The sequence below is a fragment of the Falco rusticolus genome, chromosome 3 (genome assembly GCF_015220075.1).
Source record: "Falco rusticolus isolate bFalRus1 chromosome 3, bFalRus1.pri, whole genome shotgun sequence".
Taxonomy (NCBI): domain Eukaryota; kingdom Metazoa; phylum Chordata; class Aves; order Falconiformes; family Falconidae; genus Falco; species Falco rusticolus.
The window spans coordinates 17,779,131-17,801,256 of NC_051189.1; the positions used below are offsets into that span (position 1 = coordinate 17,779,131).

The window sequence follows — 22,126 nt, forward strand, 5'->3', positions numbered from 1 at the left end:
AGTAGCCACATAAAAAGGCTATAATTTGTTTTGCCACAGCCCTTGAGTAGGTTCAGTAGCTAGGACATCAGAGTACAGCTTTTGTGGATCCAGGTCTGTACAGATACTGAATGGGAACTTGTCAGCTGATTTGGCTCCACAGTTCAGAAGGTGGAAATAGCATTGGATCTGTTGTAGCAACAAATCAAATACTTGCCAAACGTTGTCATTTTGTGACTGAGATGTCCAAAATACACAGCAGCTAGCCAAGGTGATTTGGAAACTTTTTGGTGTGTGTGCAGATTGTTTGAATTGAGGTTGTGTGTTAGGCTGGGAACAGAACAGTTAACTCCCCACTGGCTCCGGGAGTGGAAGGCAAGTGGCAGTTCTTAAGAACAGGCAGTATTTTCACAAACATAACAATAAAGTAAAAATGTTGGTCTTGACTACTGCAGAGAAAACAACGTGAATGTTGTTTTGAATGTGTCGCAGTTAGTGTTCCAAATAACCAGTGTTTATTGCACTGGGGCTATTCTTTTGTCCCACTTGTGCCCAGCTATCTTGCATCTCAGCTACTTCAATTCCTCCTTTTTTGGCCTGCCCCTCACTTTTCTGGCATGCTGCTTCTAGCTCCAGTTTTCTGTTTCTGATCATATCTCACAAGGGGCTTTGTTTTTCGATCTTGCATTTGAGCCTCATCGTTGCTACTACATTCTACATAATTCTACATCTGCCTATAATAGGTTTCTTTATGTTTTGGCTCTTCTGATATTATTGCTATTAGTGCAGGCACCAGTACTCTAAGTTAAACAAAAGTTTAATATTAAAACTGCAAGTGAGAATCCGTTAACAGTTACAGAAGGTTTGATTTTGTTATTTTGACGTTTTCTTGTGTTACAGACACTTTGGGAAGGACCCTCTGATCCTGGTTCTGATGGTTCTGAAAATGACTGCTGTGTACACACAGTAAATGCAGTCTAATTGTGTGTCTTGCTACTGAGCGTTTGAATGCCACTGGCTTTGAGGTGAGGGAACATTTTGGTGCTGTAACTAGTGACGTTAACACAGTTTTCTCCATAACAGAATCATAGAATGGTTTGGGTTGGAAGGGACCTTCAGAGATCATCTGGTCCAACCCCCCTACCATGGGCAGGGATGTCTTGCACTAGGTCACGTTGCTCAAGGCCCCCGTCCAGCCTGGACTTGAACACTGCCAGGGGTGGAGCATCCACAGCTTTGCTGGGCAACCTGTTCCAGTGTCACACCACCCTAATCATAAAGAATTTCTTCTTTATATCCAGTCTAAATCTACCCTTTTTCAGTTTAAAACCATTACTTCTCCTGTCACTAGTGGGTTGACCTTGGCTGGCTGGCTGGCTGCCAAGTGCCCACCCAAGCGCTCTATCACTCCCCCTCCTCAGCATGACAGGGAAGGAGAAAATAAGATGAAAAAAAATAAAGGACTTACGGGTTGAGATAAAGGCAGTTTAACAAAGAAAAAGGCTGCACATGGAAGGAAAGGAAAACAGACAAAATACTTATTCTTTATTTTCCATCAGCAGGCAGTGTCATTGTAAAAATGAGTACGTGAATAGTCTTAAGATTGCTTATAAGGAATCGGGAGCTGTAACGTGGGGTCCTGCTCATGCTCCCAGCTGAGAGCCATCTTTATTGCTGGCAGTAACAAAGGGGTTTAGCTAATGCCTACATCTGCCTTCTTTCCAGTACCTGCACACAAACTACAAGAAAATAAAAATGCAATCAAATCCGTTGTGGTAATGATTTGGTAACCTGGGTGGGTGTCTGTGAGTTCCTGACCTGTTGAGCATGGTGATGGTATACAACGTAGACGGTACTGGTGAGTTCACCTGACTGTCCTTGTGGGATCCCTGTTCCCTGGGAAGGTACTAAAACTGGGGCAGCATCAGTCATGGGGGGCTCAATAGGTAAGGTAAAATGGGGCTTACTGCTGGGGAAATTCTGGGAAACCAGAGAAATTGGTGGTACTTCAGGACTCAGTAAATCTTGAACTGTAATTTTCTGTTAGGATGAGTGGCCAGCTAGAGCTTGGGAGGGGACACCCCCCGAGCACTGGCCACAGGGAGGTTCATTTGGTATGACTAAGCTGACTTCCTGCCCTGTGTGTGATTTGGTATAAGGCAGAATTGCCTCATATGGTAAATCCCCACTCGCTACTCCCCATCACCACCACCTTCACAGGACAAGTTGGAAGTTGTTTCGAGAATCTGTTGTTCTATTGCCTCCCCGGGGATGGAGGTGCAGCTGGCGGGCCTAGGGAGGGTCATGGAAGGGGGCCACGCGAGGAGTATGACATGCAATGGTCCGGTAAAGATGAATGCCTGGTGCTCTTTACTTTCTAGCAGGAACAACAGGGGCAGACCAGGGTGCTCTCTTTTTCACCAAAAAAGAAAGTGTCCTGTGGAAGAACTAGCAACTGGTCACAGCAGATGAGGAGAAGGCTGGGGTACTCGGGTTTCTTTGCCTCGCTCTTCACTGGCAACTTCTCTTCCCACACCGCCCGAGTGGATGGATCTCTAGGCAGGGACTGGGGGACAAATCCCCTCCCACTATAAGATCAGGTTTGTGACCACCTGAGGAAACTGAGCATACGTATGTCAGGGGGACCTGAGGAGGTGAATACCATAGCTCTGAGGCAACTGGCTGATGCAGTTGTCAGGCCATGCTCCATCACATTTGAAAAGTCATGGCAGTCAGGTGACATGCCTGGTGACTGGAGGCAGCCTGTGAAAGAAGCAATCAGTGAAATGCTCCCAAGGAGCATAAACAGCAAGCACAGGGCACGTCCCGGGGCATGTGCTCCTCTGGGTGCTTTGTGTGAGAGCAGCAGTTGCACTCGCACACGTGCGTGCAAGCTGTGCTCCGTTAGCAGTCATGCAGCGGGGTGGCACGCTGCACACTCAGAAGTGCATTAATGGGCATCACTCGCAGGACACCAACAGAAGCATCTCTAAGACAAAAGACCTGCAGGGCCAGTTCGGGCTGAGGAAGGGACGGGGGGATGCTCCGGGAAGTCCTGGCCAAGCCCAGCCTGTTCAGTCAGCTGACTTCCAGGGTGGGAATGCAGGGGCAGCAGTGGCCTCGAAGTGCCCCACAGACAGCCTTTGCTGGCGTGCAGTGGTGCCTGTGTGGACGGTCCCTTGGGCAATGTCACTCGCTGTTTTGCTTCTTCCCGCTCTCTGTTGCCCATGGCAAGGACATGCGCGGCAAGTGGCCCTGACAGGAGGGTCCCCATTGCTGCCAGCAGCAGTGGTGCTCTGACATGGCAAAGTTGCCCTCCAGAAGGCCCCGGGGCCTTTGCAGGGCTCTGCAGGCGCCCGTGCAGGACCCTAATGGCCCTCCAGAGTGCCCTGGGGCCTCCTCCGGGCTTTGCTCGGGCCCCTGGCCGCCCTGAGCGGAAGGAGGAGCACTGGTGAGAGCTGGCCAAGCAGCAGGCCCACCCTTGGTCTTCCCGCTTGGCGCTACAGGAGACCCCCCAGCAAAAGCCGCAGCACAGGGCAGCAGACGGCATGGCGAGCTGTGGCAGGTGCTCTGCTCCAGGTGCTGGAGCCTGCGGGGCAAGGCTTGGTGCTCCCCGGCAGGGCCTGCGGGCGGCTGCTGGAGCAGAGCGCCCACCTGCTGCATGCCCTGCAACACCTGGAGGGGCGGCGCAGTGCCCTGGGGGTGCAGAGCTGCCTCCTGAGGAAGAGCAGCACTGTGGAAGTGTGCAAGGAGGCAGCGAGGCTCCAGCAGAAAAATGCTCAGCTAGATGCCCTCACCACGCAGCTGAAAGAAAGGTGCAGGCATCTGCAGGAGAGCATCGGGCACCTCATGTGTACTCCAGTGCCTCTGCTCACCAAAAGCTCCGCTAAGGAAGCCTGCATGAAGTCATCTCCTGAGCAGAGGGCTGGAGAAAGGAGAGCACGCCAGAGCATTGCCCGTGCAGGACCACCAGAACCGAGCCTCGCAGGAGGTGCCTGAGGAGCTCCAGCCCCAAGTGGCTGGAGATGACGAGGGCCCATATGATGTGAGCAGCCTCAGGCAAAGGTGCCAGCAGTAGAGGTGCAGCTTCTGGAGGTGAGGGAGGAAAACACCAGGCTGGCTCAAGAAAATTCTCACCTCCGTGGGCAGATGCGCTGGGCAGAAAAGGTCCAAGCTAAAAATGTTGACTTGAAGGGGTGACTGACAGAAACTGCCAAGGAGCTGAATTCTGCCATCAGCCACCTCTGAATCCTACTGGAAGCTGCAGAGCACAAAGTGGAAGCCGTGAGAGACACGGCAGAAAGTGCTGAAGTAAGTCCCGAGGGACCACGGACAAGCCAGGCAACTGTTTCAAGGCCAGGTGAGTGAGCCCGAGAATGGGTTTTGGAGCCCCGCAGCGTCAGCTTGGGTAGAGGGCAGTCCTGGCTCCTACCCTCTGTCAGAGGAGGACCCCACAAATGAGGCAGAAGAACCGGTAGCAGGCAAACGGTCTGTCAGCCGGCAGGCTCTGGGGACAGCGGCTGGGAAAGCTTCGGCTGTTCATAGCTCGATACAGTTGTGGTCCTTCTGGTGGTCCCAGGGAGCAGGCTGAGCTAGAGCTTCCCCAAACTGCTGGGTCATCTGCTGGTGTCTTTGGGCAGGTGGATGGAGATGGCTGGGCTGTGGGAGAGCTGGTGGCCAGCACAAGAGGACTCCTCCCCTCCACTTTTGCCAAAGACGATTCAGATGACGACCTGCAAGACAACAGCTGGAACGATGCTCACTACTACAACTTCAATCTCTTGATGATTTTGGAGGAAGATGAAGGGGATCTAGACTAAAAAGCATAAAGGGACGTAGCCTGTACAAACCTCCAGAATGTCTACAGAAGTGAATTTGTTCTTCAGAGTGACTCCTCCTAGGCTTTTAGGTTGTTGTGGAATGGGGGAATCTCTGGAGGGCAGCAGGGGCCTCCAGTGGGCCCCAGCAAAGCCCAGAGGAGGCCCCAGGGCACTCTGGAGGGCAGTTAGTGACCTTTGCATTGTGTGTTCCCTGAGCTGGACACCTTTACTCCAGGTAGGGTCTCAGAAGATTGGTGTAGAGGGGTAGAATGGTCTCCCTTGACCTGCTGGCCATGCTTCTTTTGATGAAGCCCTGGTTATATAGTTGACTTTCTGGGCTGCAAGTGCGTGTTGCCTGGTCATGTCTAATATCTCATCCACCAGTACTCCCAAGTTCTTCTCCAGAGGTCTGTTCCCAGTCCCTTAATCACCCAGTCTGTACTGATACTGCGGGTTGACCTAGTCCAGGTGCAGGACCTTGCACTTGGCATTTTTGAACTTCATGAGGTTTACCTGGGCCTCCAGTCTGTCGAGGTTCCTCTTGACATCATCCCTTCCCTCAGGTGAATCAACTACACCACTCAGCTTGGTGTCATTGGCCCGCTTGCTGAGGGTGCATTGTATGGTAGCAATGTTTATCCAAGCCCTTCCCTTGCAGCGGATGGACGAGGTATGTCAGCATCCTACTGTGACTTTTCTGACAGGTGATTTCTGCAGCTGCCTGTAACCACATGTTCCCTCATCACTGAGTGTTCAAGCTTTTTGGGGCCTGTTAGGATTTTTGGCATAACTCGTTGCTGAAATTATAAACTAGGTTTGTTTTCCATCAAAACTGAAATTCCATTCATGTGATGGTCAGGTTCAGCTGCTGTCTGGACTAGCACAAGCTGCATCCCTGATTTGGGGCTAAAATTTGCTCTCCTTAACTCCCAGTGCTCCCTGTTGGTTATTAGCTTGTCCCTTACCTACTTCTCATTAGCTGTCTTCTCTAAAACTTCTGTATGCAAACTACCTTGCTCCACAGAGATAATAAGAGCTCCTTCATAGATTTCATGGGTCACGGCCTGAGAAAATGAAGACTTCAGAGGTAGTGGTCTACAAACTTCTCCCCATATCCCACTCTGTACGACCCCCAGCTGGGGCACGGCTGGATTGGTGAATTGAATCAAATTTAGAAGAAAAGTCTTAATTAGGCTGGGGGGACATGTATGTTTAATTCTGTTCCTGTTGATTTCAGAAGAAACAAAATGTGTTTCCTCTTCACCTGGGCTCTGACTGCACAGAATTTATTTAGCTTTTAGAAGAGAAGGGAGGAAGGTACACAAGTCAAGAGAATATGAAGAAACAAAATGATTCTCAAAGGGATTTTAATGAAAGTCTTCTCTTTTATTTGAATGGTTGCCATATTTAGATAATTAAGTAGATTTGTCATAGGAATGAAAATCAACTTTCCCTTCTTCCCAAGGAATCTGGAAAATGTTGCTATGTACAGAATTTAAATTATATGCAATCATCTATTATTATTCTGGACTCCAAAATTTGATATCACAGGTAAAAGCATCTGCACTGAAGCTAGAGCAAGGTGTGTCCATCCTGTACCTTTCATCCAGTGTACTTTCAAAATGATTGCTTTTCCAAGGATGAGAACCTTTCCTCACCTGAGATCTTGTTGCTGCATACAATTTTCCTCATCCACAGCCTAAATAATGAAATTGTATTCCTTTTTGAGCAGGTGAGAAGTCAGGGAAAATGGGCCAGGTGTGCAAATGTGTTTAGGTTTCTATTTTCTGTTGGAGTCAGATGAAAGATAATATAAAGCAGGGTAAAAAAAAATCTGCTAATAAATCAATAGATGTTAGGCATCTATTAGTAACTTGGGGATTTGGATGGAAATCCTTTGTTTCATGGATTTTCTTACTATTTTTTGCCTTTCACTTACAGAAGCTTCCTTTGTTTTCAGGGATTATTTGGCAGAATATTTTTCTGGTTTGGCTCAAACTGCTGAATCTCTGTAACTTCCTCTGTAACTGTTCAATGCACACTACAGACACCCAGTTTCTCTTTAAAAATTAGAAACTTTGAAGAACTCTGAAATAAAGCATCATTAGCTCTCACTTAGCATTCAATCAAATGAACACTGAGAGGATTATTACAATCCACGTGCTATTAAATGAATAGGAACACAGTCCTGGTGTGTTACTAGTAGGACTTTGCTGCTTTACTCAGCTTCGTTCTCCAGTATGAATATACACAGATGCTCTGCAATAAGGAAAATTGCTCTGAGCTGGTGGGATTGGAGGTTTGTAACAAAGTGTGCTGGAACACATCCTTGTTGCTAAGGCATGGAAGTGAGCGTATGGTGTCTGCAAGTTGTCCTCTGTAACCTGAGTTGTTGGTCTCGGTCCGTGTCATGGTTAGGAGGACCCTTCCTAAAAACCCTGTGAATAGACATCCTTGCTGCACGCCTCAAGCAGACAGCTCTGAGACGGTGCGGTGGTAGGAACCGTGCTTCCCCATCAGCTTAAAGGAGTCCTGCTAAATCAAGATTAAGGTGCGATGATAGCATGAAGGTAGACTGCTGCAGCCAGCATTGCCTTGGTTTGGCACGTAAATAGCAGCCTTCAGTCTCCTTATGCAAGTGCATAAAATGCATGGTAATAAACTGTGACTTACCCCACTTTCAGGTGCCTGGCCGTATGAAAAAGGTTAACCACTTAAATCTACAACCATACAAATATGCTACCAAGGGCAGGTGGTAAGCAGCAGCAGTGTTGCACTGCGAGCAGTGAGCAGCATTGTTTAGATGCATTCTTCCTCGGATCGTGATGCACCCAAGGTTTACATGTTAGCAGGCTTGGCTTTTTAATTAGGGAAACAAAGCATCCAGAAGCAGCAAAACAAAACAAGAGGCTTGAAATCATCCTCATTTTGTATTATACAGAACTTCTATATTCATCAGTACACAAGTGATTGCTAAACAGGTCCTCACTAGGTATACTTGCAATTCAAAACAAGGTGGTTATTATGCAAACAGGTTAGCTTTGTGAAGGCATCTCCAGGGTGAGCTTAACCCTGTCCTGTTTGGTTCCTCTTGTCTAAGCCTTATAGGCCTGTAAATGTTCATGTTGTTATACAGAACCATGGAATTATCAGCCACGTAGGGTGGCTGATAGTAGTTAGCCTGGATGGCCTTCTGTGGTGGGGGGTGTGTGAATGAGACATAGCTGTGGAAGGAATTAACTCTATGGAGAGGTGACTGGGGGCTGAAATTGCTGCTGAATATGAGAGTTCTTGGAGTTTGCTTGGTCTGGTGGGTGCTGCCAGCTGAGAGGCTGCTGAAGGGATCAGAAAGCGTGTTAGCGCTTCCCTCACTGCTGTAGGAGAGGCTGCGCTGGGGGACCCAGCTCTTGCGGAACAGGAAGGGCATGGTGCGTGGTGGAGACTTCGGTCCCCTCACCGGCTTGGACAGCGCGTAAAGGTGTCGGAACTCTTCATCAAACAGCTCCACAACTTGACCCGTGAACTTGGAGAGGAGGTTGCGGTGAACCTGGCCACATAGCCATGTGAAGCTGGAAGGAAAGACAAGGCAAGAGTTAGCTTTAATGTCAGCCATTAGGAACTGGAGATGCCCGCAGGGGTAGTGCGAAATGCAAATGCGTTCTACTGCTGAAGCTTCTTGTCTAAACACAGGATGAAGATGGTGTCGCAGTTGAATTTCAGGTCAGTTCACATCAGTGCTCTTTGACTTGGATCAAGCTTTGTTATTGCAGCTGCCTCTAAAACCTTCAAGAAACCTTGTAAAGTTATACAACCCCCTCAAGGGAGTGGTGATCCGGATCCATTGCAGGACTAAATGTCAGATACAATACCCAAGCTTTGGATGTCAGTTCCGTGGAAAGGAGTTTAGACCCCTCTTTTGGGTACCTCTCTTCCATGCACAGTGCTTAAATTTGGGTTTACCATGTCTTGTCTGCGCACACATAAATCGTACCTTGCTTGCAGAATGCTGTACCAGTTGGTAACTCTCACCCACTCAAAACTGGCGTTAGAAAGACTAGTGAAAAATAACTATCCCTTGTTTTCATTTTGTCATACTTTTTCTGCATTGGTCAAGAGAAACACATAAAACCCCAACCTCCCTGCCACACCCCACTCCCACAAAACAAACCGCCACACCTGACAAATACTTATTTTCTTCACTACAGAGGAAATGAAATTATAAATATTTCCTACAGCCTTTCCAAAAATAAAAATAGCACTTTTCTATAAAGTAAGAGAGAAACACCATGATTGTTTACATTCTGGTAGTCCAGAGACACACCTCAGGATACTCCATAGCTTTTAAACTATTGTTGGTTTATGTGCTTCCCTAATCCACTTGGCAAACATAAATTTGTGCTCTTTTACAAAACTACGAGCCAGCTTGATTGTGGTGTGCAGGCTGCCTTGTCTGAGCAGCAGCAGCAGCAGCAATAAAATGAGCATAGTAGAGAGAATGAAATGTAATTACTCCCTGAGCTGACCGCCGGGGCTCGAGCTGTGCAGCAGAGGATACAGAGCAGCGCTGGTTTTGAATTCTGTGTTGGCAAAACTCTGCCCTGGTTATTCCTGCATGACTTTATTAGCTACGCTGGATTTGCACAAGGATTGCTGAGAGCCAGATTTGGCTGTAGGTGTATGCACTTTAAATCTTGCTCTTGTCATGTTTTGACAAAACTCCTGTGAAACGCAGTGGGACTGACAGCCTGAGCTGATGCTAAGGGAGTGAAGACAGATCATTTACACCTGCCCATTCAGAGCATTCTTAAAGAGGGTTGGGTTTGGGGCATGCAGTGGTTTTATACTGTTGCTTCAAGGAGCAAGGGAAGGAGTGAAGAAATCATTAGTTCAATGCCACTGGGCAATCCCACAATATATGCTGTACGTTTACATGAAAATATACAGTAAATTACTAGAATACAGGTACTTCTCATCCACTTTGTTCAAATCATTCTAAATATGGATGAAACCTTGGGAGCTGAAGTAAACAGCACAGCAAGCTAACTCCGTGCTGCGTGGGTAACATCTGCTGTGCTAGCTCAACATTGCCTTTATTCACTAAGAAGCACTCTCTAAACCTTTGCATGTCCTTTGGCTAACTGTGAAGGAGATAATAAAGCAGGAACAAATACAAAACCACCCACAATTTGTCTGGTATATCTACACTGAAGGTTACAACTCATGAAAGGGCTGAGGTATGGAGTGGCAGGTTTAGACTTTGTATGTTAGAGATATATCTAGTTTATGTAAGAACATTTAGAGAGAAATAAAAATCAATTATACTTATAAATGGCTTTTAAAAACCCGACAGAATCAGAGGAAAACACTGTTGCACTCCACTGTGATAATTTGCTCCCACGTGTAACTTCCTGGTGTACCTGACGGACAGATACTAATTTGTGGCTCATTGATCTTATCTGTAACCCTTGTAAGCAAAGAAAGTTGGATCCAATTAATAGCCCAAAGATAATAACTCCATGGACTGATGGCAAATGGGTCAGCTGTAAAATAACAGAGTGAGACCTGTGTGATCTTAGACGCACATTTGTGGGCTTCACGTAGTGAGTCACAGCAATTTACATTCTGTACGCTTGGTGGAAGAACAAAGCAGAACTTGACATAAAGACTTAACAGGTTTTCATTGGCTTCATTCTAAGAGGAAATCAATTGTTTCAGTTTTAGGCTCTGTTTTGCTTCTTAGTTTACAATTCTGAGTGCTCTTTTGGGAAAGGCTCAGAGAAGTCTGTTACTGACACTACCTTCGCAGAAGGATCATTTTTCTGCCAGGCCATTTGGAGTGAAGCACATCAGGAAGAAGAGAAAGCACAACGAAGTCCTGCCTCGCTTGGGGCCAAAGCTGTATCACAAATTCAGTCATTAATAGGTAACTTCTCAGCTGTCTTGCCAGGGCTTTGTCACAAAACGTATGTCCCGTTCTGGTTCCTCTCATTTATGATTATCTGAATCAAAACCCGCCCCTCCTGCACTGGATTTGTGTTTTTCTGAGTGTGCCCTCAGCGTGACTGCAGCAGCAGTTCGTTAGGGATGTCTCATCCCCTGTGTTAACATGCAGCATTACACACATTTCACCTGAAATGGAAGGACTGGGTTTGTCAGCTGAGCTCAGGTTTGAACTAACCTACGCCTTAGCGTTGCCTGCTGGTGGGATAACCTCTGCATGAGAAACTTGCCCCACCTGAACCGATGCTCCCGACAAAGCACCCCAGTGCTAGATGTTAGATGCTGGCTCTGTAGAGGCTGGTGGCTTTCAGAGTGGCAGCTGGGGTGGTACTCAGCTGTCCCTGAGGATCAAGTTCTGTGCTTTCTGCTGTTTTCATTTTGCCTTCTTTAGGAGCACCGAGTTCATGCACTATCTAACTTCAATTCAATTTTTTAAAAAAGGAATAACACAGTTGTCATGGAATGGGGTAGAGTAACACACATACAGCAGAAAGAAATGCTGCATCCTAACCCCACACCATAGATGCTGGCAGTAAAAATTGAGAGGAAAACTGTAACTTAAAACACATGGGTGGAACAGCCTTCAGAAGCTTTTCAGCTCTGGTCTGCCCTGTGCAGCAGGACCATGCTTATCCACACTGACCCAAGCAATGGCTTTTCAATGTGGTTTTAAAAACCACTCCAGAGCAGGAGATGCCACAGACTTGGTGGTGGTTCCTCTGCCTCTAACTAGTTGCCAGCTTCAGTCCTCTTCATTGTCCATTAGGCAAATATATTTTGTCCCCAAACTCTTTGGGTAGAAACAGTGAGCCAGGGTCCCTTTTACAGCCGTATGTCCCAAAGGGCTATTTTATTTCCTCAGCCTGTTCCCTCTACCGCTATTATGAAGTCACGCAGAGCACAGCAGTTTGGTGAAACTTGCTGTTGTATTAGTTTTAAGATCTATTCCAATTTGATTTCCAACAAATGCGTTGCAGAAGTGTTTGAGTCTGTTTTACTCAACATCATTCTTGTTTATACCTGCAAAGGTTGGTGGATAAGGTTTAGGGATAACAGAAAACGTTCGGATTAATAAAGTGAAAGCTAGCAAGCCTACAGAAATGCCTTGTACCGATAGCTAACTGTAAACCATGTGAATCTGCAAACTGGGGCTGAGCATGCTTAAGTCAAATAATGTACGGATTTGTTCCTCACCACCCTCTCTGCTTGCTTGCTGGATAGGGGATTATGCACTCAAGGCTCTTGAGGTTAGAAGATATTGCAACAGCAGTAGAGAATGACTCTGTGCAGTTTTTCTTTTTTTTTTTTCTTTTTTTTTTTTTTTTAGAATTGAGAAGAGAAGCCAAAAGGAAGCTTTATGGCCAAAGAAAGTAGATCTTGTTCTGTCCCTCTTCTCCCATACATTCTTCACTTCTACTCTCTCTATAAATCTGCTGTTGCATTTCTACACATCTTTGGTAAGGGATTAAAAGAAACCTGAAAGAGCACGAAAACCACAGAGTTGCCAATAAAAAACCCAAACACTGAGCGTTCACACATTTTTGTCTGATGGTTCATTTGGAAACTGAAGGGAAACTGGATGCTTGCCTCTGTGGACAGCTGAGCTCCTGCAGCCTACACCAACCCCAGGTATTCACCTTTACCTTTGTTACTACAGTTATGTAGTCTTCCCAGTGGCACAGTTTTGTCGGACTAGAGGCATTTAAGCTTCCAAATCATAAACTGGGATTAAGAAAAACAATCTTATCCTTTTAATTAAATAATCACCTCTTGTCTTTTTGTATCTGCATTTCTAGGATACACTCGGTCATTTGTGCAGCTTATCTACATAGCCATGAGGCTTAGGAACTTCATTTATTTGATGCAAGCTCAGAGTCTACTGAAATTCCCTGACTGGAGGATCTTGGATCTCAATTAAAAATGCAGTTGTTGAGATGCTGCATCCTCTACATGAAATAATTATAGCAGCATAAAAGCAAAGAGTTACAGACTCAGGTCATGTAAAAAAAAAAAAAAAAAAAAAAAAAAAGAAAAAAAGAAAAAAGGGAAGGTACAACAGATGCGTAGATATATACTGCCTACCTGTTAATGAAACACAAGAGAAAAACAGTTAAGTCTCTTAAGTATTCCTGGTTTACCTTGAATCACTGAACTTGTCATATAGAGAACAAATCCTCGGATAAGCTGAGTGACATATGCTACATTAAGGGATCCCGAGGGAGATGGAAATGTGTCATGTCTCATGATCACAGCATCTGAGGACCCAAACAACGAGGAAAGCATAATCTAAAGCGGTACACATTTCTAGTTCTGCTCCAGGGCTGCACCAGCAAAGGTATTTACATTAGTTTCTGAACATTTAAATTAAATACCACGTTCCATAAGGAACTAACATAAACTTCAAAGCAAGTTAAATGGATTATTGAAAAATGGTGCATATTTGAAAACATGAGGGGGTTTTGTTCAAAAAAGCTCCTCACCTGTACAAAATTTCCATGGCACTTTTTTGGTGAAGTAATACTAAAAATCATAAAAGACCACCTAGACACGAGCTGCGATGGCTTATCTCACCTGTAAGATCCAGAGAGCACGTATCGCCAGTCAGAGATAAGAAATTTCTCTTGTATTTGTCCTGAAAATTTCCTGCCTGATTTGGCGCAGTAAACCTCTCCAGTAACACTGCGGACTGAAATATTCTGTAAAGAAAAAAAAAAAAAAAAGAACTGAGCAAATTACATTTTTTAAAAATTAAAAATATGAAGGAAAAAGGGCTCTTCCCCCCACCCTGCCTTTAGCTCTTCACTTTCCCAATGCCTGTTATGATTTCTTCACAGACTCTCCGATGATATATTGAAGGTTTAGGGCTAGAGGAAACGGCCAAGTTCTCTCACCTGTCACAGGGTTACTTGTTTCAGTGGGGATATAAACCCACATGGACTTCCACGCAGATGTAGCTGTGCTGTGTAATGATAACTGATGCTTCCCTGCCCAAAATGAGATGTGTCCATAGCTGAGGGCAGTCTGCTGCCTCTGCCACCACCCCAGCAACAATCGCTCTAGCTGTGAGCTCTCTTGTTGTACATTGGCGATGGCACCGCACAGATACAGCAGGGCAAAACCTCTGCTCCTCCACCCCGTCTGGGCCTGCAAGGACATACGTGCTCTTCTGGTGCAGCACAGACTAATGCCGTCCTGCAGGATCAGGCACAAGTACACGTGTGTGTGAAGAAGCAGGACAGTTTGGCCCGTGCAATGCTCTGCGCTGTCCTTGTACCTGAGCAAGTGCATTTAAGGCAGGCCAGGCACCCAGACCTACCTCACCCTGCTGTCTGTATGCACACTTTGCACGATCAAGGCCTTAGTTAATGAGCAGCACCAAGGATTTGGCTCAGGCGTTGTTGAAGCCTGTGTATCGTAGTAGCAATGAACAGCATAGGCTTGTTCTTCCTAAGGAGTGGGGGTTTACAGACGGTGCAAACACTGTTATGAGCATACTTCATTAATTTTGGTTTCTTCATACATTCGGGGTGGAATTTCACTGTTGATATACAGGTCTCTGGTGCATCTAAGATGCCCTCAGGTCTCCTGCCTGTCCTCCAGCTGCTGTTCCAGAAGTCTGTTGCCTCTGCGGTACCAGCCATCCCCACGAAGATAACACAGGTGCCCTACAGCATCTCAAGTGAAAACTGAAATGGTCCCTAGGATGTTAGTTTTAAGGTCAGTTCCCTCTGGCAGAGATGAAGGCAGGCTAAGCTAACAGCCAGCTGAACCTGAGGCATTATCTTTTCAATAGAGCTTTAGCACGTTTTATCAGAAACAACCTAGTGCGACCAGGGTATTGCCATGCAAAAAAGTTTTGTGTGCCTGCTACCTGTGGCTGCCAGACCACAGCTGCTGCAGATTTACTAAATGGAAGCAGTTGTAATGTTTATGCTAAATTTACTAGGGGACTTAAGCTCTGTTTTAAGACTTCAGGGCCCAGATTAGTTTCATCGAAGGACCTCATGGAAATGCCTTACCTTCCTATGACATCCATGGGAAAATGTGGGCATCTTCAGAGAGAAATGAGGTGTGCTAACACTACCTCTGGAAATCTCTTGCTCCCTTTCAATTACAAGGTGGACTGACCCTAGCACAATCATGCTTCCAGCTCAGGGTGCCTCAAGTTAGGCAGATGAACCTGAGACTAAGAGCTTCACAGAGCCACAGTACCTTGAAGAGATCCTCAGCAATTTGCAACTTGTCACACATCTCCGAGAAGAGATTTATATTGCCATGATCGAGCAACAGGTAGACAAACACCATGCGTTTGTTAGCTGCCTCCAGGAGGTCACAAAGAATCTCAGTGTCCGTGAACACATCCATCACGATAGCTAGCACCTAGGGAAAAAAAGCAGAGGCACTAACAGAGCCAATTTACATAACTTAAGGTCACTTGTGAGGCCATTGAAATGTGGTTTATTTGTTTTAAAAAAATATTCCAACAAAAACAAATCATCAGAGATATATGTGGATATTTGTTCCGGTTTTCTCCCTAAGTGCCTGAATTGGTAAATTGATGAGACATGTCGCTTCATTGTTTTATTGCTCATATAAAGCCACCATAACACACAACATAAGCACTTCAGTTAAGCTCTTTCAATCGTAAAACACAAGATGACCCACGAATTTGTAGGTGAGATTTCAGCACTAGGAAATATACTGAAACGCTAATCAGAGAATAATAAGGATGTTGCTAGAATAAGAGACCGTAGCCCTTGCCAAATGGCTGATTAGCTTTTGTAAGTCACACGCATTTAGCAAGCCTCACTGGATGATGTTACAACTGTTACAACTTAACCTGGAACAGTTCTGGCTTTAAACCCTCACTCTGGTGGTGGTGGTGCGACAGACTGCAGCAGCTCCGTCTGGGTTTTTTGTTTAGTTTTTTTTTTTTTAATACTGATTTATAAACTGTTTTAATTTAACCATACACCCATGCTTCCCAATTTACAACTGGCAGGACACTGTGTGGAAGTCTCAGGACTGGGCATAAAAGCCCCAACAGCTACTTAAATGCACAGCCTCCAGCCAGTGTGGATCAAGGGAATTGTAAATGTGATATAAATCCACTTCCATACTCCACCCCCTACGCTCAGCGCTGGGCACAGCCTCATGAAGGTGCTGGTCTTCACTGACGTCGGTTATTGTCCATGGAAAGGGTCATCTCCCCAGGGCAATTCAGCCCATCTAATACCTGACTTATCTTCAGAAGGTGCCTATGTCTCCATTGACTGGAAAGGGAACTCTTGATTATTGCACTCACAGGGTATCATCTTCAAACAAAACAAACTTTACGGTATCTCTGCAGATCTGTTTTACTACTTGCTTCCAACTTGCACTGAACGTTACTCCACAGCCTATGCCCACACCTGCCAGCCAGATTATTCCCTTCACCACCACAAGGAAATCCTACAAGACCAAGCACATCTTGTGTGGCCAGCATCCTGTTCAGGCAAGCCAAATTATTTGCAGAGCAGCAAGGATCCCACACCTTCCTCTAGCACCATGCTCCAGAAAGGGCCTCGCCAGTGCCAGGTAAGTGGCGCAATTACGTCCAGTGTCTCACATCCTCACTCACTGTTAACTCACCTTGTTGTAACCAAGTTGTAACCAACTGATGCACAATACAGCATCCAGCCTCACAGCAGATCCAGGACACTCTCTCTAGTACTGCTTTTTCACCAGCTGTTACCAATCCGTATTTCTGCACCTGACTTCCCTCTGCTACTTGCAGTACTTCTCGCTGCTTTTGCCCAAATTTCATTTTATGATTTACGCTTATTCCGCAGGTGTATTAAGATTATAGTACCACTTGCCAATCCTTTGCAGTTCGATATCATCCACAAACACAGACTTTATTCTGTTGTATAAGTTGTTAATGGATATACCAAATACTAGGCTATCCAGGCCGGACCCTTATCAGATACTAATTAATAAATGCTGCCATTGAAAAACTATACTCCAAAAGCAGTTGCCAAATTTATACTGTGAGAAAGTGTTGCTCCAGCAGCCTCTTGTAATGTAAATTAGATGGTTAAGAAAGTCATGTGAACCACGGATTTATATTATGTTTCCCACTCTTTCCCCTACAAGTTTTCTTCTCTTGGGACAGAAAATTGGCCTGGGTTGATACTTTGCTAGATGATCATTTGATTATTCCAGAGACATTTCTTCTGTTACTGTATCTTTCTGATGCTGCCAACTGAAAATGACTGATTTCTAATTCCCCTGATGTGCTGAGCACTTGCAGCCTTTGACAGGGCAAATGCCAACAGGGATTCTTTTCTCCCCAGCCATTACACTCAGCGTTACCAGACCCAGCACTTGCCCTTGCAGGAGAACAATAAAGCGAAAGCCTGTGACTCCAGTGCGCTCCACAGCCTGTGCCAGACAGCAGGAGTGACAGCCTGGTTTTGTTCCTGACCGTTCCTCTCGTGAAACTGCTAGTGACATCTCAGGTTTATACCAGGGGACAACTCCCATATAATGGTAAACACAGCCCTGAAATGTCAAATACTTTGTTTCCAGGCAAACAGTAGAGCTGCCAGAACACTCATGACAGAGGCTTTTTGTCCCTCTCCAGCTGCTCAGCTCCTGGGTTCCCAGTGTGTGGGCAGCCTGACTCGGGACTGGCACCTCTCTGTGGCCCCTTGTCACCTGTCTGTTGTCAGGAGCATCATCCCCACCTTTCCCATGCGCCAGGTCACACTGCAGAGTCTCCATATGGAGCCCATGTGGCATTTTTAGTGACACTGACAATGTATTTGGGATGAAAGATCTTTCTTCTGAATAATTTCCTTCCTCTGGAGATGGCTCCTGGCACACCAGACACATGTGCCCTTCTCCAGGCTTCCCTTCACCCACATCTCCCATGAATCTCCTAGAACAATTGCTAATGGCTCAGAGCTTGCTTTAGCTAAATTCTCATTACTGGTGCAATGGTCTGAATGGAGCAAACCGTCCCGCTGATGATGCATAAGAAGGGACAGAGCACAGCTGCCCTTTCTAACAGCACATTTGCTCTGGTGGGTTAATAGTAGTTTAAAAGAAGAGAGAATGCTTTTATTTTTAAGTCACCAACAGCAAGAGGTGGTACAAAAAACCGAAAAGCACTGCCTGTGTTCAGCAATGGGCTCTTTACAGCACTTTCTAAAGCAAAGCTACGCTGCAACTGGCTCGGATCAAACGCGTTTACCTGATCTTCTTAAGAGCAGCGAGACAAGCGAGTGCAGAGGGAACAGCAATTCTCTCCCCGTACCTGAGTGGTCTTGTTGATGTACCGGCGTATGATGTCTCTGATGTTGCTGTTTTTCTCTGTTTGGAAATACACAGTGGCGGTGGATTTTTCCTTTAAATAGGGTTTCTCCGCTGTAATCCATGTGTGCAGCAGAGCTGGCTCGCTGTTGTCAGAAATGGTGGGGAAGTACGTCCCTGAAGGGAGTGACCCGGCATCGTTCTGCTTTGGCGCAGCTGCCCCATCAGCGGCCAGCGTCTCCTGCGCATAATAGGACTCCTTGGCGTTATCCTTGATGTACTGAGCTTCCACTGAGGACAGGAAATCCACCTCGCCCTCTTTGCTTAAAGTTTCGAGGTAAGAGTCTGTCCCACCATCCAGGAAGGCGTCAGTGGCCAACCTTATGCTTTCGTTGTGGCTGAAATCCACTTTTGTCAACTTTGAGGACTGGTTCTTGATATCCTCCAGCCTCTTCCTTATCTTGCCCATGTGTCTGGAGTGGCTCATGGCTCTTTGTCGCAGCAGTCGATCTGCCGGGCAGGCACCATGCGTATGCGCTGTACAGGCAGCGCAATCGTCCGTCTTGTTTGGAGTCTGCATTCTGGCATGAAATCGCCTTGGCTGAATGAATTAACTATGAATAAAAATAAAGAGATCTTATTACCTCAGGCAAATTCACACTCCCTGATTTCGTTGGCACAATTATCTTCAAAAAAACCCAAAGCTTGCTTCTCAGGTGGTGGTGTACTTTGTCAACAATCTGTTTCCAGATGGGACACAAGTGCAAAGCTGATTAGATTGCTTATCTGAGAGGCACCCACCTCACCCCCAGGGCATACGAAGGATTTGAGTCCAATTACCAGGGCTGTCCGATTTGGTTGTATTTCCCTTCCTGTCGCATCATGTGAAATGCGAGTGAGAAAAGCGCTCAAGCAAAAGCAGGTAGGCTCCCAAGCATCGTTGCACAATCTTCAAAATACCTTGAGGCTTCTCTGTCTTCCCTTAGTATTCGTTAGGGAGCAAAAACAACTCTGACGTTGAACTGGGACAGAGACATCAGCCATGTCCATAGCTTCAGAACAGCAGAAAGGGTCACGGACTCTTGTCTGCACCTACATACTACCAGGCAGGCTTAAAAATAGACTTGAACTTCGTCACTGTGCCCCATTCCTAGTATGTTGCTATTACCACAGACGATTCACTCATTTATTTCTTTAAACCTTTGTGACTACGCCATCCTATTAAAAGAAAAATACCCCTTCCCAAACACCCTGAATATTATGTGGACGGAGGGTTGTGAGCTGGCCTCAAAGCATCAGAAATACAAACACTCATCACTTGATTGTGCACATTTAAGGCTGTTTGGTTGGGGTTTTTTTTCTTTTTTTTTTTTTTTTTTTTCCCAGGCTGTAGCTTCTGGAGTCACGTTGTCCCCGTGGCGGCCGAGCTGCTGTGTCATTAGCAGGACGGAGGCACAGGTTTGCAGCGGGGTGACAGGCACAGTGCCTCTGGGGAGCCAGGCCAACTGGTATGACGGCACGGGGGTGAGGAGAGGCAGGGTGGGAAGGCACCGTTCCTGAGGTACGCCGTAAATACCTGCGTGCATGCTTTTACGAGGAGGCACGTGTGACACAGTTTTCTCATGCGGGTTGGCTTTGCCCTCGCCCTCTGTAGCTCTGTGTCCATGCACTGGCGTGCCACGGCTCCGGGGGGGGAGCGCAGGAGCGAGGGGACATGCCAGTCTGGGCTCTGTCACAGGGGCACGTCTGAGCGGGGAAAGGGTCCTGCCGCTGGGAGGGATGCGCCTGGGAGCACAGACACCTTCAGGTCCACTCGGAGTGACACAGGCCCAGCTTTTCCAGGGTAGCTTCCCAGATTCTGGCTCTGGGTCTGTGTCAGATGCCTTATGGGGGGGGAGGGGGGAAAGTAATTATACGTGAGGATGACACGAACACATACATATATATATTTGAGAAGAGAAAAGGGTACGAAATGGTTCAGATCATAATCATGGAGCCATGGGGGGCAGGAGCCACCCACCCGGGGGCCAAGGACGGACGGTGGCAGGGCCCGTTCCCCAGCTCCTGGTGTGATTTTACAAACTATCCCGTCCCTCCCCCCCCCCCGCCAACATCCGCCCACAGCTGTCAGACGCGGCCAAAAGTCACTAATTATCTACTGACCTGTTCCGCGCAATTATGCCGAAAATGATGCCACCTAATTAACCTGACATGCAAGATCGCGCCCTGTCAACGCTGAGCGGGGCCTCCCCGTGCCCAGCAGGGCTGTCACCCCCTGCCCTGGCCAGGGCCAGCACTGTCACCCTGGGTCCCACACCGTCACCCCAATGTCCCACATGGTCATATCAGGGCCCCACGCAGGCCACCCAGGGTTGTCACCACAGGGCCTCACACTGTCACCCCAGGGAACTGCCTCTGTCACCACGGGGTCCCACATGGTCGCTGCCATGTCCCACTGGGCCACCACGGGAGCCGCATGGTCACCCTGGAGCTCCGCTGCCGCCCCACGCATCCTCCCCAGGGTCCTGCTCAGCCACTGCGCAGCCCCACACGTGCACTCTGAAGCCCCACGCGGTCACGGCGGGGCCCCCCCCGGCACGGAGCCTGCCGCAGCAGCCGGAGGAAGGGCCGTGCCGTGCCGTGCCGTGCCGTGCCGTGCCGTGCCGTGCCGTGCCGTGCCGTCCTTGGCTCCGTCCGGGACGGCCGCAGGACCCCCAGCACCATGGCGAGGAAAGGGCCGCTGCGGTGGGACCGATGGTCAGCGTCGAAACGCAGCACAGGGCACCTTCTCGCAGCCGCCTCGTTAGCGCAGTAGGTAGCGCGTCAGTCTCATAATCTGAAGGTCGTGAGTTCGAGCCTCACACGGGGCAAAGGCGGAGAACACCTTTTTTGGCGGGGCGAGCTTCCCCTCCCCGGCCACGCTCACGGCGCTTTTAGCTGCGACCCAACCGCTCCCTAGTCCCTCGACTGTCATTGCTGTCGTGATTCATGAAGTTGTCGTGATTTATGAAGCCGTCGTTCCGAGGGAAGGGCACGTGTCTGCTGGCTGTGGGCTCACACAAACCGTTTCCGCGATGTACAGAGTTCAAAAACGCGCTTTGGCAGAGGATGTTCTGCACCCAGCTGTTTGCCCACCCACGTCACCGTGTGGGGACAGGGAAATGGGTCCCACTCCTGGGGGGCTGTGGGGTACACCCCGAGAGGTCCGCAGCCCCCGCAGCCCTGGCAGCCAGCTGGGGGAAGATGCTGCCCCGGGGCGCGGGAGGGCAGCGGGTCCCGCCGGCTGCCCCGCTCCGGTTGATGCGTGTCTGACAGCTGTAACGTTTTTATGAACCGTAAGTCTTTTATGAACTGGAAGTGCATATACATACGGCCCAAGGTGCCGGCCAACAACTTTGTGGGTTTATTCCTTCCCTTTAAATACAGAAACAACATGTAAACTCCTCTGAGACAGGCAGCAGAAAAAGGCAATTTTCTCTCACTCCTCCTGCCTCCCAGAGATATCTTTGCCTGTTGTGTATCTCCCCCTTCGAAAAGGAATGCCGCCTCTTCCCCGCGCTCCGCTGAGGGCTGCGATGACCTTTCTATGCATCCTGGGCTTTGCTTACGTGGCTGCTCCCAGTTCCAGATGCAGAGGACGCTAACGTGAGGATAACTGAGCACCTCTGCGCACTGAGGCCCTGTAATTTAATGAGAAACAGGGAGGCTGCTCTCGGCCCCAGGTGACAAAGCTGCTGTCGAGAAGCGCTGTCTGGCTCTGCCCCCTGCACGATGGGGCACCATGAGCAGCCCCACTCCGATACAGCCGCCCCCATGAGCATCAACGAAACCCCACGGGAAGCAGAGCGACTTCAGTTCCAGACCCTCATATTTTGACACAGCTGAGCCTACTCCTGTACCAGCCCTGTGCGTAGCAGTTACGAATGATTCGCTTTATTTTACCGTGTCTCATTCTTTTTTTACTGTAACACCACATAATGTTCTACTCTTGGGTTGAAAACATTAGCCAGTGAAAATCAAGCCTAGCAGCA

General features: G+C 47.7%; 1 protein-coding gene and 1 non-coding gene across 3 annotated transcripts; one reads left to right on the forward strand and one right to left on the reverse strand.

Annotated features, from left to right (window-relative positions):
• Window positions 1-7,743: 7,743 nt before the first annotated feature.
• Window positions 7,744-18,696, reverse strand: FAM83A (family with sequence similarity 83 member A). 2 transcript variants are annotated; one of them, XM_037380745.1, is made up of 4 exons: window positions 18,100-18,696; window positions 15,012-15,179; window positions 13,371-13,495; window positions 7,744-8,368 (listed from the first exon to the last, which is right to left on the reverse strand). In XM_037380745.1, exons 1-4 carry the CDS (start codon window positions 18,673-18,675, stop codon window positions 7,822-7,824), a joined length of 1,416 nt encoding a protein of 471 aa, XP_037236642.1. In that variant the 5' UTR covers window positions 18,676-18,696; the 3' UTR covers window positions 7,744-7,821. The 2 variants fall into 2 exon arrangements, with proteins under 2 accessions (XP_037236642.1, XP_037236641.1); XM_037380744.1 differs by lacking the exon at window positions 15,012-15,179 and having other exon boundaries at window positions 18,100-18,681.
• A 2,196-nt stretch (window positions 18,697-20,892) lies between these two features.
• On the forward strand, window positions 20,893-20,965 carry TRNAM-CAU. Its single transcript has one exon. It is a non-coding gene; the product is annotated as a tRNA-Met (tRNA).
• The last annotated feature ends 1,161 nt before the right edge of the window (window positions 20,966-22,126 follow it).